This window comes from Cynocephalus volans, chromosome 1 (assembly GCF_027409185.1).
Source record: "Cynocephalus volans isolate mCynVol1 chromosome 1, mCynVol1.pri, whole genome shotgun sequence".
Classification (NCBI taxonomy): Eukaryota; Metazoa; Chordata; class Mammalia; order Dermoptera; family Cynocephalidae; genus Cynocephalus; species Cynocephalus volans.
The window spans coordinates 156,669,607-156,685,831 of record NC_084460.1 but is presented as its reverse complement, the minus strand read 5'-3'; the positions used below and the strand labels follow the sequence as shown (position 1 = coordinate 156,685,831).

General features: G+C 32.2%; 1 protein-coding gene across 1 annotated transcript in view; it reads right to left on the bottom strand.

Moving 5' to 3' along the window:
• GBE1 (1,4-alpha-glucan branching enzyme 1) overlaps positions 1 to 16,225 on the bottom strand; it is a 244,421-nt gene that overhangs the window by 110,355 nt on the left and 117,841 nt on the right. Inside the window, exons 4-7 of the mRNA XM_063110167.1 lie at positions 12,407 to 12,532; positions 11,367 to 11,502; positions 8,825 to 8,915; positions 6,785 to 6,994 (exon numbers count right to left, since the gene is read on the bottom strand). Of these exons, the coding sequence (XP_062966237.1) occupies positions 6,785 to 6,994; positions 8,825 to 8,915; positions 11,367 to 11,502; positions 12,407 to 12,532 (563 nt within the window). The remainder of the gene's footprint in view (positions 1 to 6,784; positions 6,995 to 8,824; positions 8,916 to 11,366; positions 11,503 to 12,406; positions 12,533 to 16,225) is intronic.

The following is a 16,225-nucleotide window of genomic DNA, read 5'->3' as shown; positions in this document are numbered from 1 at the left end:
TCTAAATTAATGGGTGGTATCTCTCAAAAATGAGTAATTTTATATTACTTATCAATGTATGTCCTATTTTCTGAAAATAAGTGACTCAATACAACATGCAGTTATTTATCTGCAGCATAACACTAAGGAAATCATTCAGCTAGAAAACCATGAAATATCCATATCTTCAAAACTGCTAGTCCATACTCTAGAAAATAGGCATGTTTAAACAAGCTATTTTGTTACACACAGATAAAAACAGAAAAATTGATTTTTTCCACTTTTTTCCCTGCGTGTTTAAAAAGGTCATAAACAATACAGACAGCATTATTATTATAGACTTCACATAACTCCCATACGTAAATGGATAATCACTTGAATAGGGACCTCAAGACCATTTTCACAAACATGCAGAATTGTCTTAACCAAAGGGAGATAGATGGTTTTAGAGCAATGCATAGCACTTTCAAATTTATACTGAGTAGAACTTTCCTAGTTTTGAGTGAGTTTGGATTTGGAAAGGTGAATGTTATAGGTGAGTAAGACCTAAATACTCAAGATATATTAACGATATCCCTGTGCACCTAAAGTTTAGACTTGTGGGGAATAAACGAGGCAGATAATACCAGGAACAAAGTTTATACAAAGACAGTAAATCCTCACCCCTGTGCTGTGCTCTGCATCAATAGAAACCTTTCTGCTAGGCCAAATAATCTCATAAACCCTGTGACAGAAGTTATATTTCTACTATTCAAACTCAAATCCAGACAGATTAGATTGATATAGCAACATTCTTAATCTCTTTTGCAAAAGAGAATTAGTCTGTCTGAATTTTGAAGCTAACTCTACCTTCTTTGAAATAGATTTACTGTTTTCCTTAGTCAACCTGAAATAGGATTTTGGTTTAAATAAGGAAGAAAATGCTTAAAGGAAAAGAAAAATACTGAAAGGGAAGAAAACAGTAAAACTTTTTATGGGACACCCAATATTTTCAAAAACTATTAACAATCTCACTGTGAGATTTTAATGTTCTTAATGAAGAACAGGCTATAAGTGACTATTTTTTATTGTCCGACGCCCTTTGGAATAGTTAACTGTTTGCTAAAACTATGTCCAAAATTGTCTTTTAACTACCTGTCATTTACTTTTTTTTACAAAGCAAATAGAACAGGTATCTGTATGACTAAAATAATGTTGTTTTATTTCAATTTGGAAAAAAACCCAAAAAACTAAATGTAAACTCATACACAGACCAAAAAAACAGCAATTTTAAAATAGAGATAAAGTAATCAAGGTCTGGCTAAAGTTAAGATCACTTTGATATGTAATTTTAATGCTTGTCCTGGCTGTAACTGATAGCTTGCTGAAATACAAAGATCTAAATGAAAAGAGAGGATCAATGGCTGTGATTACTAAATTATAAAACTCTTCTTTTCAACTCCATCTACCAACTACCATCTTCCCTAAAATGAATTTTCCATTTTCCCTGATGTTAATCAGGTGATTTTGTACCTAATCTCAAGATGATTCATTTATATTGACAGTTATAACCAATAGACTTAAGACAATTGGAACAATTTTAAAAGTTTGGCAAAAACTGCTTCCAAGATTAGTGTGTGTGCAAATGAAAGAACTTTTATACTGAAAACCTTTCCATCACAATGACGGAAAATTTTTCTTGATATTATCCCCCAAATTCTTTATTCACAGAAGAACTTTTTTTAAAAGCAGTTACTTCACATTAAGTTTTTAAATGTCACCTATATCCTGAAGGTAATAATTTTTTAGGTCTATTTTCTCCCAAACTTCTGATAAACATATGCTCAGGAGTTTTCCAAGCATATATATCTAGTAATTCATCCTAGTATGTGTGCATCTCTAATTTTACTGGAAAATACCAAATTGTTTTAAAAAGCAGTTGTACATATTTACCCTTTGTATGCTATTTTCTCTCTGTAATTTTGGCCATTTTTACTACAGCAAAAAGAGCAATTATTTCACCCAATGACAAAAACACAAAGTATCATATGACTTTAAAGCCCTTTTAAAAATAATTTTAGAGGTTTTTATTCATGTCCTGGATGCTTAGTTTTTAAATATCTTGCTAATCATGATGGTGTCATATACTCATTAGCTAACCTATCAATCAGTAATAATCCTTGAATTAAGATTTACCACTAAGAACTGATTTGGTCATGGTGTAATATCATATATAAATATGGTAGATTTTGTTTTAGAATACTTGTATCTAATTAACGAGGGCTTATCTCAGGAATGCAAAACTGGCTTAACATTCAAAATCAATCAATGTAATTTACCATATTAACAAACAAACCAAAAAAATAATAAGATATCATAAACTGACTAGTTAAGAACCAAAAATCCATCTGTGCAGGGACGACCCCCCATGAATTTATGGAAAAGGCCTAGCACAGTTAAGAAGCTCCAAATATTATAGTGTCTATACTAAAGGGTATTTTATCCCAGGTATGACCCTAAAGAGGCAAACTGGATTCTCTTTTGTTTCTGAAAGGAACTCTAGTAACTCAAGATAAGAGTAGAATACCTTTTAGTCTAACAGTTGTCACATTATGAACCCATGACAATAGAATATTATACTAATTTTGTGCCCAAATGTAAGCTTAAGAGAAAAAAATGAGTATTAGCTCTATTATGCTATCTCCTTTGAGATATCAATATCTTATCTTTGAAAGAAATATTAAACAAAGAAAAGGTACTTGAAAATTTAATAATGGTTAAAATTAAATAGTTATTTAAGTTCAACTAATCTGCACTTGTCTTGTTGTTTAATAATGTGCATCTATACAGTGCTAGAGGAATGTGCAAACAGAATTTAAAACTGAGACCACTAAATTTATCCATTATTTCTCACTCTAGAAACTTTTGAAACTTATGGGTGGCAGATTCATCAGAAAGTTATCCTTACCAACTAAAGAAAGGACAACCCAGTCTCTGTTATGAACTGTCATTAGTAATTTAGCAGAGCTAGAAGGCAGTTCAGCCGAGTAGACAGAAAATTAAAACATGGGCAGCTCCTGATTGGAAATTTATTCATAGCAGGTAATGAAATAGCACAGTCAGGATCTCCGGCATTACTCTGAGTGAGAGATTTAATTCTGATAAGTTTGATGATGGCACTTGAATCAAAGATTATAAATGTGACAGGTTGTGACATATAGAGAGGATGAAAATGAGCATCAGCAACATATCTCTGCAGAAGCGATTTTAAATAAGATCAATTTTTTTCAAACAGTAAATATAATAATTTCAAAATTATTAAAAAGTTTCAAAGAAGAGGCTTGGGCCTTAAGCAAACCATGTACCATCTTTATGTCTATATGTGAATGCATTATAATATTAATCAACCTATCAAAGGTAAAGAATATAATTTATATTTAAAACATGAAATATAAATACTCTCTGATTTCATCTGGATAAGGAACAAACTCAAAATTACAGGCAGAGTAGCTATCATACGGAGAAGATGAAAGTGAATGATTGGGTTTTTATGTATTTATATGCATGTAAGGAATTACTCATTAAATAAAAGTATACTATTTGCATTTATAAAAAATGATAATTTTCATTTTATGTGCCTTTTTATATTTTCTAATTATCTTCAATAGCACTATTATCTTTATAATGAAAAGTGTATTTTTTTTTAATTGCCTATTTCAGACATAACTCTCTACAACAGAACTACAGATGAGGTAAATAATAAAACTTCCACATGGACAGGTATTTCAATACATCTCTTTTGAATTTGTGGAGGAGCATATTCATTGAGTGTGGTCAAAACTTGTTAATTATGGGCATGGCCTTGGCCTTAAAATTCTTTCCTTCCATTGAGAAGTGGGGTCCTTGTCTACTGTCCCTTGAATCTGTGACTATTTGACTAATAGTTTACAGCAGAAATTACACTGTGCTAGTTTCCACATCCAGACCATATGAAATGGCATCCTAAACGCCATGTGTTTTGAGACTCGCACTCTTTTGAGAAAACCCACATCATCTGTGAAGTGGGCTACAAGAACTGAGGTGCTCTGGCTCACAGCCACAGCTGAGCTCCTGGCTGCCAGTCAGGTGACTGAATCTTCTGCTACCTAATTGAGCCTCCTCATCTGACACAACACAACTAAAAAGAGAAGAGCTCTCCCCGCCTGAGGTATGCCCAAATTGCAAATTTAGGACCAAAATAAAGAACTGCTATTATCTTAAGTCACTAAATTTGGGGCTCGTTTATTAAGCAGCAAGAGATAACCAAAAGAAAAGAGTAGGACTCTAATCATGAATGCTAAGATTATAAAAATGACTTTAGAGTTACACAGAAGCAATATTAAATTACATACGCAGTAAATAATAAGAATAGAAGGAGATAAATGTAAAAGAAAAAGCCTAGTAAATTTCATCAGAGTAGTATAAATTTTTCCAATAAAGTTTCTAATAAATTGCACTTAAGTACTGAGACAATAATTCAAAGATTGTTAGAACCTTCAGTATATGCTGAAAACCCTAATTATTAAAGAATTTGTTTAAATTTGGTTGTATACATTGATTTTGTAGGATTTTATCTATATTACGATGATAAACCATGTCATGATGATGTCATAACCAATAGTATAAACCTATGTAGAAAATATTAATTCTGTAAAAATTGGAAAATTTAGATTATTAGCCAAATAGGTCAACATGTAGAATAATACAAATACATTTTAATGGAACTGTATTTATAGAGGACTAAGCCTATATAACAGAGCAAAAACAAGCAAAAAGTCATAATAATAATAATCTAAAACCATATTACACATTATTTACTAAAATGTGCACCTGAGAAAGATTGATAGATAATTCAATAAAAAGAAAGTAAGTATTAAATGACAATGTTAAGTTTGTCTCGATTTCTGTAATAGAAATGTCTTTGAAAACAAGTACAATCCCTTTTCTTTAAAAACTGGATACATTTAAATGCACTTTGAGAGCTCATGGTACAGAACAATATACTATAATAAATATTTTAATAAAATAAAGAATTGTTTTAAAACATAAAAATCTAACCATTTAATATATTTCTTTCATAAGCACAGTTCTACAGGACAGAGTCAATGCTCTTTCATCCAAATATGAACCAGAGAGTTCAATTAGTAGCATTTCTTATGCACATTCTACTTTTACTCAATAATGAATTAGTGGGGTTATATAACAGATTAGCACTGCTTTGATCCTTTTCACTTGCTATAAATCCATAACATAAAAAGCAATGTTCAGAAAGGTAAACAAATACAAAATACCTTCATAGAGGGAATTAACCCTAAAACTCTGCCTCCTCCTATAACGAAAAACCTGAGAACAAGAGTGATTAATCCATTTGCACCAGAATGAAGCTAGGCCTGGAACCCTGCCACCCTCTTGTGTCTTTTTTCATGTATTTTCATGTATTTTGCTGCCTCATCTGCCATGAGTGAATCCTATATGGCTATGAAATATAAAATAAGGTACGATATTAAAAAAAGAGTGAAGCGAAACAATTTCCTCCATACAAAAATCATCTAACTTATGTTGGAAATGGAAATTCTTCAGTTTATAAAAATATTGGCTGAAGTATTTTTCTATACTGCCCATTTTCCAGGTATGTGTATGTTTATGTATGGTGCAATATCCAAACAAAAATTCACCAAGCTTTTTCAAAAATATTTACTATAAAAATTAGTCATACATTCAAGTTGGCCTCTCCATATCCACAGATTAAGCATTGGTGGATTCAACAAATTGTGGCTCAAAACTTGAGGTACAGGAGGACGACCTGTATGTATTTTCCATCTGCAGTTGGTTGAATACACAGATGTATGTGTATGATGCCATTTTATATAAGAGACTTAAGTATCTGCAGATTTGGGTATTTGCTTTAAGTATTTCAGATTTAAGTATCTGCTTGGAGGGAGATCCTGCCTCGGATATGGTGCACCCACTGTACTCAATATTTTAGTACTTTTAATATGCCTGACATCATATTTTGATTATATTTTCACTTATGATAAATAATGGATACAAGCTGACAGTATCTGGGATTTTTCTTTTTAATTTTTTGCCATATGCTGTTTAGATTTAAATGCCTAATATGCCTTTCTATTTAGAAGGTAGAAGAGGTCAGAGATGTGTTTAATCTTAACAGTTTCAACACTTAGCTTTGGTTTACTTAACTGTAAAACGGCCATAACAATAGTACTTACCACATGTAAGCAGAGTTGTTGTGCAAATTAAATAAAATATATAGCTAACATATCTAAAACTTCTGGCACCATACCTGATATACATATATTACATACTAATAAAATGTTAGTTGTTATCATTGTTTTGAATTAATAATTTAGCTGCAATCACAAATATGGTAATACTAAAATATCAAAACATGAAGCATGATTTTTTTAAGTGGCCTACTTAAAATAATGTCTATTTCTACTAAAAGGAGATTTTCTATAGTTAACTCAACCCTGATAAAGAGGTCTTTTAGACATTAAAAAAAATTATTTGCCTTAAAACTTTTAAATGACACTATAAGCAATATATTTTAAATGGCATAAAATTTGTAAAACTGAAATTTAATGCAACATACCACGAATGCATATGCTATACAAAACAAGGTAAAATTCCTCATACAATTTTTTAAAAATTAAATTAAGAACATCACATACCAGTGAGAAACTACACATATAACAAAATTAGTAAAATTCCTTAAAATTTTTTTTTAAACAACAACAAAAAATACTTCCATATTAAATGCACCTACCTGGAGTAGGCAAACAATCTACTATCCCAAAGATCATGATTCCCTCTAGGTCCAGAATGAAAATAACAGGAATCTGTCCCATCAAACAAATTCAATCCATCTTCTGAATTTTTTGAAGCATGGCTGTGTACCACATCTAGGAGGACTGTGATACCCATTGAATGAGCTGTGTCAACCAGTTCTTTTAGCTCTTCCGGTGTTCCATAACGGCTAATGGTAAAGAGCACAGCAAAAAAAGACTACATTATATTTAAAGCAAATAGTCAATTATGCATCAAATGTTTTACCAGCACAGTAGAAAATACTTTAAATACATAAACACAGTGTGATACCATACAACTGAAAGTTACTTAATATGTGTTATTAAGAAAATTTGAAAGCACTAAATAAAAACATAATAATTTACATAAAGCTATTAAACATATTTATATACCAATGAAAATTCACATTTTGAGTATGCAAATAGTAAAACTCTGCTTCTCTAGCCTCAGAGTTTCTGATTTTCATCTCCAAGCCTTGCTAGTCATGGTCATTCATGCTCCCATGTCTGCCCATCCCTTTGAGTGTGTACAGTTGGGGGTCAGGGGTTCTTAGAGTATTTCTTTGAACATCCTTTGTGCCTCGATTAAGGCCATCCTTCCTGCACTTATTCCCAACTGGAATGCCCTCAGGTGCCAGTGGGCCAAGAAAATGTGCCAAGTCTGTCACCACCCAAGCAGAAAAGATGATTGGCTCACATGGACATGTGTTTGTGTTTAAAACAATCTCCCAATCTGCATCAAACAGAAAACAAAAACCACTCCCAGAGGAAAGCCTTTACTATCTATGTAAAATCTTGATGTAACAATCTTCCATAGCATCAACTTTGCCCTTAAAATAAATAATCACCTTTGTCATCAATTGTTTACTCTCTTTCTCACTAGACTGTACGTTCCTTGAGGGCAAAGGCTATGACCATCTGGTTTCCCATGATGTAGTATAGTGCTTAGTATATAGTGGATCTCCTGATTGACACCTCCACTGGGCAGCAAGAGCTATCTTTAAAAATGCAAATATGATCATGTCATCTTCTACTTAAAATCATACTTGCAATCCCTTTGTTCCTAGAATGAAGTTTATTGTCCTTGTCATGGTCTACTGCACTACCTAACCTGACTTCTTCCAATAACGTTAGACTTATCTTATGACACTCTACCCCTTCCTCTCCTTATCCTGGCCACCTATCCTTTCTTCCACTCACTGAACAGGATGTTCAATGAATAAACAGCCCTAAAATTTCATCCATTCATTCGTTCATTCATTCTACCTACCCCCACTTCATCTCTTCCCCCAGTTAACTCTTACTCATGTTTTAGATCTCAGTTCCAACAATAGTTCAGATTTCATCTAAGCTGGTCAGATCTCTGAATCTATTATAGCACTTATCATTTTCTTCTTAGTTTTTATCATAGGAAGAAATCATAATACATATGATTATTGTATTAATGTCTATGTGCCACCACACTATAAACTACACAACGCAGGGACAGTGTTGGAATTGTTCAACTTATGGTCATTCAGGTCAGCACCTCTTCAATTGTATAGGACCTCCTTTGGGGTCTTTCCATCCAGAGAGCCACATTCCTTACATTTCAGCCTTGGAGGAAGGAATGTCCTTCTGTGGGTAGTATTTGTCCTACCAAGGGCTTCCTCCGTCACTTTCCTACATCTGTCAATCTCTTTTCAGGAAAGGATGTGAGCTTTCACAATAATGGCTTTCCTAGGACATTATTTTCTGACTAAAACGTGGCCCTCCAAATGTGTGACATTGAGCAGGTAACTGGACAGTCTTTATGAGAAATCATTCCATAAAAAGCAACATCAAATCAGGGCCAACCTCTAAGGCTAGATGGGAAGAGTCTATGATCTCAGTAAAAGAAAACGTTTAGCTTCTGTTAAACGCTAACCCTAAAATGTTACAAAATAACACTATATAAAATATAAAAATTCATTTACTTTTTGCTCAAAATAAACATGGATATAATGAATCTTTGATTTTACCTTGAAGCTGCAAAGAAGCTTGTGACTTGATAACCAAAACTAGCATAGTAAGCGTGCTCCATGATTGCCATCAACTGAATGCAGTTGTATCCTATGTAAGCAAAGGTCAAATAGAGATAAAAACCACATTTAAAAAAAAGTAATAAAAATAAAAAGCATCCTTGTCCTAAAAATGTTAAATTTTACGTATTATCTAGAAGCTTTGATCACCTTGAAAAGTTCTACTACCTTAATGTCTTTTGCTTGTCTGACCTAACACAAAATTGGCAGTTAGTTTCTTAGAGTTATACTCTATTTGAAATGCCTTCATTTTAAGAAGCAATAAATGATATGCAAATTTACTCTTAATTTGGTTTTAGAATATTAAAGATGGCAATCTGCATATACTAATCTTCAGTTGTGCTTGTAATATTCATAAAGATTATGAAAGGTTAATAAAAGTAACTAATTGCATGACATACTTTTTATTTTACCTTTTTCTTTATATATTTCAGTCACTTCTACCACATAGCATACCACCAAATCCATTTTTTCCATAATGCAGCTTTTATGCAGTAAGCATTAATGCTTCTACTTTCCACTATCGTTTGCACCTAGAAAATTCTCCAAAGTTGCATGTGTGCATGCATGTAGACACACACAGACACACACACACACGCCATCTTCCTTTCTCCATCCAAATGTTTTGTTCTAACATTAAAAGTGACTCTAAAAGGCTTGTATTGTATTAAAACAATTCATAACACTTAAAAACATTTACCAATGTATTTTTAATATAAGCAAATAATCAGAGAAAAAGGAATTTTGTCTTAAAAAAACTAAGAAAGTTAGGTTTTCCTTCTTTAAAGTATAATTTGGTAAAATATTCAAATACACCTTGATTGTTTTGAAAGTTAAATTTCTGTGACATACATAGAAAATGTTCTTATTCTGTTCTAAAAGTCTAATTCATGTCAATAGAAGCTTTACAATTTTCTTAAGGTTTATCTCAGTTCATATTTAGTGCCAGGTTCATTTAAATATATAACCATGCTTGTAAAAAATCAAAAGTGTCAAATTAATTTCATTTTCTTGGTTGATATTTTGTAGTTTCCATGTACATATTTCAGTACATCATTAATACTGGAACAATTACAAATTCACATTCAGTATTAGGGATTTATAAATTTAAAGAAGAGCATCATAATCTATTGAAAAGTTATTACTGTTGTCTTTTTTATTGTAAAAAAAATTAACTCTATCAGGCCTGATAGAAATACATATAGAAACTCCTAACCAAATAAAATAAATTAATTATTATATATCTTACAAAAAAATAGAGTATATAGTTTATTTTTCTACTATATAATAAATATTCTTATGATCAAGTACCTATTTATAGTTTTATTATTAATTTTTATGGCATTAATCATTCCTGGTTTCCCTTATGTTCCAGGTACTGAGCCAGACAATTTAGACACAAAGACAAATAAGAGAATCTTGTGTTGCTGAACCTTCTACAAGAACTGGATCATAAACAATTTACTACTCTATAATATGAAAGAACATCTCAAGTATAAGAATTTTAACATAATATATATTAAATATAATTAATGTTAAATTCTCCATGCAATTAATTAATTTCCATTTCTGGAACCTGACCTTGCTACCACAGATAATTAAGATCCATATGTAAACGAAAACTTTAACCATGACTTGCAAAATTTCCCCTAGCCAAAATTTGAACTCCCTAGCAGAAGCAGTACAATTAAATGTACTTTATCCTCCTGTCTATCCACTGAAGCATGTGCTAAATATGCTGTGAAATTATATAAAAAAGCATTACCTATTAAAAGAAAAATAAGGGGGCTGGACAGTTAACTCAGTTGGTTAGAGCACAGTGTTATAACACCAAGGTCAAGGGTTTAGATCCCTGTACCAGCCAGGCATCAAAAAAAAAAAAAAAAAAAAAGCATATTGAATCAATAATTCAGCAGTATATCATTCACTTTCCAGGTTGTTTCCATGAAGACAGGATGTATGTCATTACAGTCCAATACACGAACATCTAGGACAGCATATCTCAAATAAAAAACGTTCCATAAATGTTTGTTAAATAAGTCATCCAGTCATCCAGACAAGGGCTATACACAATGATTCTGATACAAAATAAGTTCCAGGCAACTTACAAATGGAAGATTTTTTCCCTAACAGACTAAAATGAACAGGCTATAATCAACGACCACTTAAATTGATAAAGGCTCTCTACTGTAGAAAAGTAATTATGCTTACATATTTATCTACGATTTTGGAAGCCATCAGTTCACATTGCTTAAAATTAAAATTAGAATAATATCTTGAATTCTTATGCTCTATCTTATTCCATTTCTCTTTTCTATGCTATCACTATTACAGAGCAATTTGAGAAGCCTAAAATAAAATGCATTTCTATTACATATTTAATCTCTTAACACAAAAAAAGAGACACTTGTAATTAGCTTTTCTAATAAGAGAACAGACTCATTAAAATTTTATCTGAATAAAAATCACAGTTATTACTTACCAAGGTCTTTGATTCTTGGTAGTACATTGCATGTAAAATGTTTATAAGAAGCTACTTTTCCTTCATGGGAAGAAATTCCCACATGAGATTCATAAATTCTGAGACTTCTTGGCTTCCTTGGTTGAGAATGCTTAAGCTACAGAATATAAAATTACATATGGAATTAAACCAAGAATCCAGGTATGGCACTAACTGATCAAGCATATTAAATGAAATGGTGAATAAAATCAGACAAACATTTGGAACTGTTCTCACATATAAAAGCCACTGACTACATTCACTGAATTTTCTTGGGGGGAAAAATCCTTTTTAGGATCTTGTTAATGGGCCTATTTTGAAACAGGAATCATGTAATGGTTTATGCCTTATCACTGAGTTAAGATATTTTTTGAGCCTAAGTCTTATAGAAAATATAAGAGCCATGAAAAGCATACATAATTATTAAATACAATGCATTTATCAACAAGCTCCAACAACTTAAAAAATAGAAAAGTTCAAACATACATATGAGAGTACTTCAAAAAGTTTATGGAATAACAGATTTAAAAGATAATATGAATATTTTCATGAACTTTTTGAAGTACCTTCATGTAACACTTATCAATAATACATCTGTAAAAATTACTCTAATTAATACATTCATGAGATGGTCTTCCCTAGGAAGTTCCTTGTTTCTAAGGACACCGATTCTGCTTCCAACCCATGGTGGTGAGAAACATTACATCACCGAAGAGTCTCTGATGAATCAGAAATTGTAGTTTGAAAAAAGAATAGTGTCCCTTACTGATCAGTATGTAAAAATTTAGTATTCTTCCCCCCCACACACCTCAGAAACATAGCATAAAACAAAACTTACTTCTATATTTTATTGGTTATAGATGATGGATTCTATACAGCATAAAAGGAACACTATGATGAAAAAATACTAAACCAACAGAGGAGAGAGACATTGAACATTACTATAAAAGCTATGAAAGTACAAATTAATTTTCCTAGAAATATTGGAAAAAAGGATTTATTTTAAGATTTGTTGCTCTCACTTTATATGGGTGTTCTGGATCCCAGTGTATCCAATCATAATTCACATTATCACCTTCACGAACCACATACTTTGCCCACGGTGAAATACGATATAAGATCGCTCCGCTTTTACTAGTAATAACTACCTAAAAAGAGAATGAGATGTTATTGCTTTAAAGTACTTTCAAAATATTCTAAGATAATACATAAAAGTTTATGAGCACTACTGTAAGAAGGAAAGGAAGAACGATCTTAAGAATCTAGACCACCATCCAAATGTGTGACCACAAAGAACATATTTAAATCCTATGAATGTTGCTCTCCTCATCTGCTAATACTGTATAATCCTTAAAGTCACTTCCAGAATTTTATAATTCTCTGGCAATTTCCATCATTGTAAACCAACCATTATAGTGGTTCATTAAACATACAGTGGATGCTAAAAAGACAAGAATATTATTTTGAAGCGGCGGTCAATAAATTAATCAACAGAAGGAAATAATCCTACTCTATTAAAAAAAAGTGAATCACATCATCATCTCTTTTCTTTCCTTTTCATTGCAATTTACAATAACATTTTCAGGAAGTTAAAAGAGAAAAATGAGTTTGTTTAGTGCTTGTATTGTGAATGTGTGTGCATACACAAACACACACACACACACACATTTTCCATCACTTCTCAACATCTTTTACATCCTATTCCAAATATTCTTTACCACATAAAACCAGAAATTCTCCCCTTTAACTACCCATCTCCATATTTGCCAATAGTAGCACTGTTGTTTTCAATAATAAGCATAACAATAAAAATGCAAATACAACTTTACTGAATCTCCCATTTTAGACTTAGTACTGAGTAAAGGATTTTTAATTCATCCATCCCCATAACTGAAGCTTACAACTAATTGAAATTACAGCTTTTTTAAAACAAAGGTTTTTTTTGATTTATTAAGCTTTCTAAAAGCAGGTAGAGAGTATGATCAAAAATGTTCAGATTAGGTGCTATGTTATACCCTCAGCATTGAGAAAGAACATATTCTACAGTCTCTTTTAATAGAGAAAAGCTCAAGTACTCATAATTCTTGGTAATTAAATATTTGTATAATGCTTTAGAGTTTAAAAAGAACTTTCACATTCATATCTCCCTTGATTCCAGAAAATCTTTACGACCCAAATATTAAGTGAGATTAAGTGAATTGCCAAAAGTCCTAAATCACCAAGTGGCAGAGCCAAAAGCTGAATACAGAGCTTCCAATATTTACTTCCTTCTCTGAACAGGCTCCCATGTACTTCCTTCAGATGCCAAACAAGAATAAATCAAGGTTTATGATAGAGGGCACAGGTGAATAGTGAAAAGGAATGTCTACCTTACATGAATAAAAATTTTTCTTCTTCTTTATTATGCCTCTCTCATAGAAAGCCAGTCATAGACAGGTGTTGTGTTGCTATTATTCAAGTAAATATCACAAAGACATGAATCAATAGGACTAACCCACTTCAGGAGTATTTTATCCCAAAAGATATGTCCCTTAAGCTACATGAGTTTCTAGAATAATATATAACAGTGATATGTTTGAAAAAAAGGCCCTTCTGTTCACTCATCAACCCAGAATAGGCTATGAGAAAACAAAATATGTATTATACATCAGTTTTCAATGAATAGTATTCTGACCAATCTATCCATCTATCCTTTCTCTGTTTGGCAAATGGCTCCACAACCCCTCCAAATGTGATTATAAACCAATAATCATTTTTGAAGATGTCTGTTGGCAGAGAGAATATTTAAAACTTTAAGTAAAGAACATGAAGAATCTACTTCATGCGGCACATAATTCCCACATCCTTTGGAACATTAATTTGTTTATCTTGCTCTGTGTAAGACACAAATGTCTTCACAGGCTACTGAGTGATGGGTATTGGAAGAAACAGTCTCTCCATAGGCCTCTGCCATTCCTACATTTTTTGCTGGGTATGCCAAGAATTCATGGCCCTGATAGGTTACTAAGGGGGCCATTTCTCGGGGTTGTATAGGGAGCCCCCCTGAGGGATGAGATGATTTCTCCTTCAAAGACACAGAGCAGCCTTGCTTACCATTTGCTATAAAAGAATAAATTCTCCAAGCTTAATATTCCCCAGCTATGATGCAAACCCACTGTGTGAATGAATAGCAGCCACTTGGGTCATATAGTGTCACCCTTATGGGGCTTGGAAGACAAAAGGAATCAATGCATTGATGCTAATACTGCTTACTGTGCCATAAGTAATAAAATCATTTGTCTCTGACCTAGCAGCCCCGTGTTTTCTGCCAGAATCTACGAAATGGTAATAGGCTAACTTCGAAGCATGTGGGTAAAGTAAAATCACATCAAAGACCTAACAAAGGATTATTTGCTCATTCAATGAATTACTTCAATATTTTTGTCTCTAAAAGTTCTGTCTCTTCCTTCTCTAACAATCATTTCCATTAGGGTTGCTTGATGAGGTGAAGACTTTTAATTTTCCAATTTCTCATTTCCTCCTCCTTTTTCAGTAAAAGAATTACAGCCGAATAATATGTAGAACAAAGCTTTCCACCAAATCTGGAACACTTATCTGTGATTGTTACATAATAAATTGTTTAGGCTCCTGAATTTTGGAAGTGTCTTTGTTAGGAAAGTAGTTCAGACTTTCCTAACTAATACACTTGTAGAAGCCACCTCATCTTGCTTTGATTTTCTGTTCCTAAATTGTTGTGACCTTGGTAACCAAATAAAAGCATTATAATAAGTCTAAGTAAATCTACTTTGAAAGACATTTCAATGAGTAAAGAATATAATGTTTCTGAACTAAACTTTACTTACAAAACGAAACTTTTTGGAGGGGTTGGGAGGGTAGTTCCTGGATTTTTGCTATACTCCAATGAGTTCAGGTTCCACAGAAAAAATTTTGAATGATGAGATAAGACTTTATATCATTTAATTCGCAACCTCAAAATATCAGCATGCTACACAGCAAATTGAAAAGAAAGACCTGGCTTGATTGATATTTCAATGATAGTTTAGTAGCTGACGGGTAGAAAGTTTGCTTGATACTATCAAATCGGAAGTTTTACATACTGCTAGCATGAGTTTAAAATAGCATAAAATCTCTGAATAGCAATTTGGCAATATGCATCAAGATTTTTATAAAAGCAATCCAAAGACTCAGTAATTCTAATTATAGGAATTTACCCCTTGGAAATAGTCAGAGATGTGCCCAAAGAACTACATCCTAGTCTATTAATCTTAGTGTTATTTTTATGAGCAAAAATTGAATGATTGAATAATGTATAGTTAGTTGTTTATATTATTGAATCATACTGAAGGTTGCAAAAAAAATTCTTACAAGTTATAAGAGACAATATATTGCATCTTCCTAATGTAAATGCACAAAAATTTATAGCCTAAATTATTTTAAAAGATACTAAAAATATTGATATGGAGCTGTGCTACTCAAGTTGTATATCTCGTGTACCTTAATTATATTGACACAGTTTTAAAAAGTAAAACTTTAAGAACTGTGGTTACTTAAGGCTGAGGCTGGAAAGGAGAGGAAAGAGGTGGGATAGTGAGACGTTGATTAATGGACACAAAATTACCAATGGATAGGAAAAATAAGTTCTAGTTGTGTACAGCAGTGCTAAGCATCTATAACTAACCATAATTTATTGCATATTCTCAAATGGCTAGAAGAGAGGAGCTCAAATGTTCTCATAACAAACAAACGATAAATTTTTACAATGATGAAATTAACCACCCTGATTTGATCATTACACATTGTATACATGTATTAAAATATAACTCTGTACCACATAAATAGGT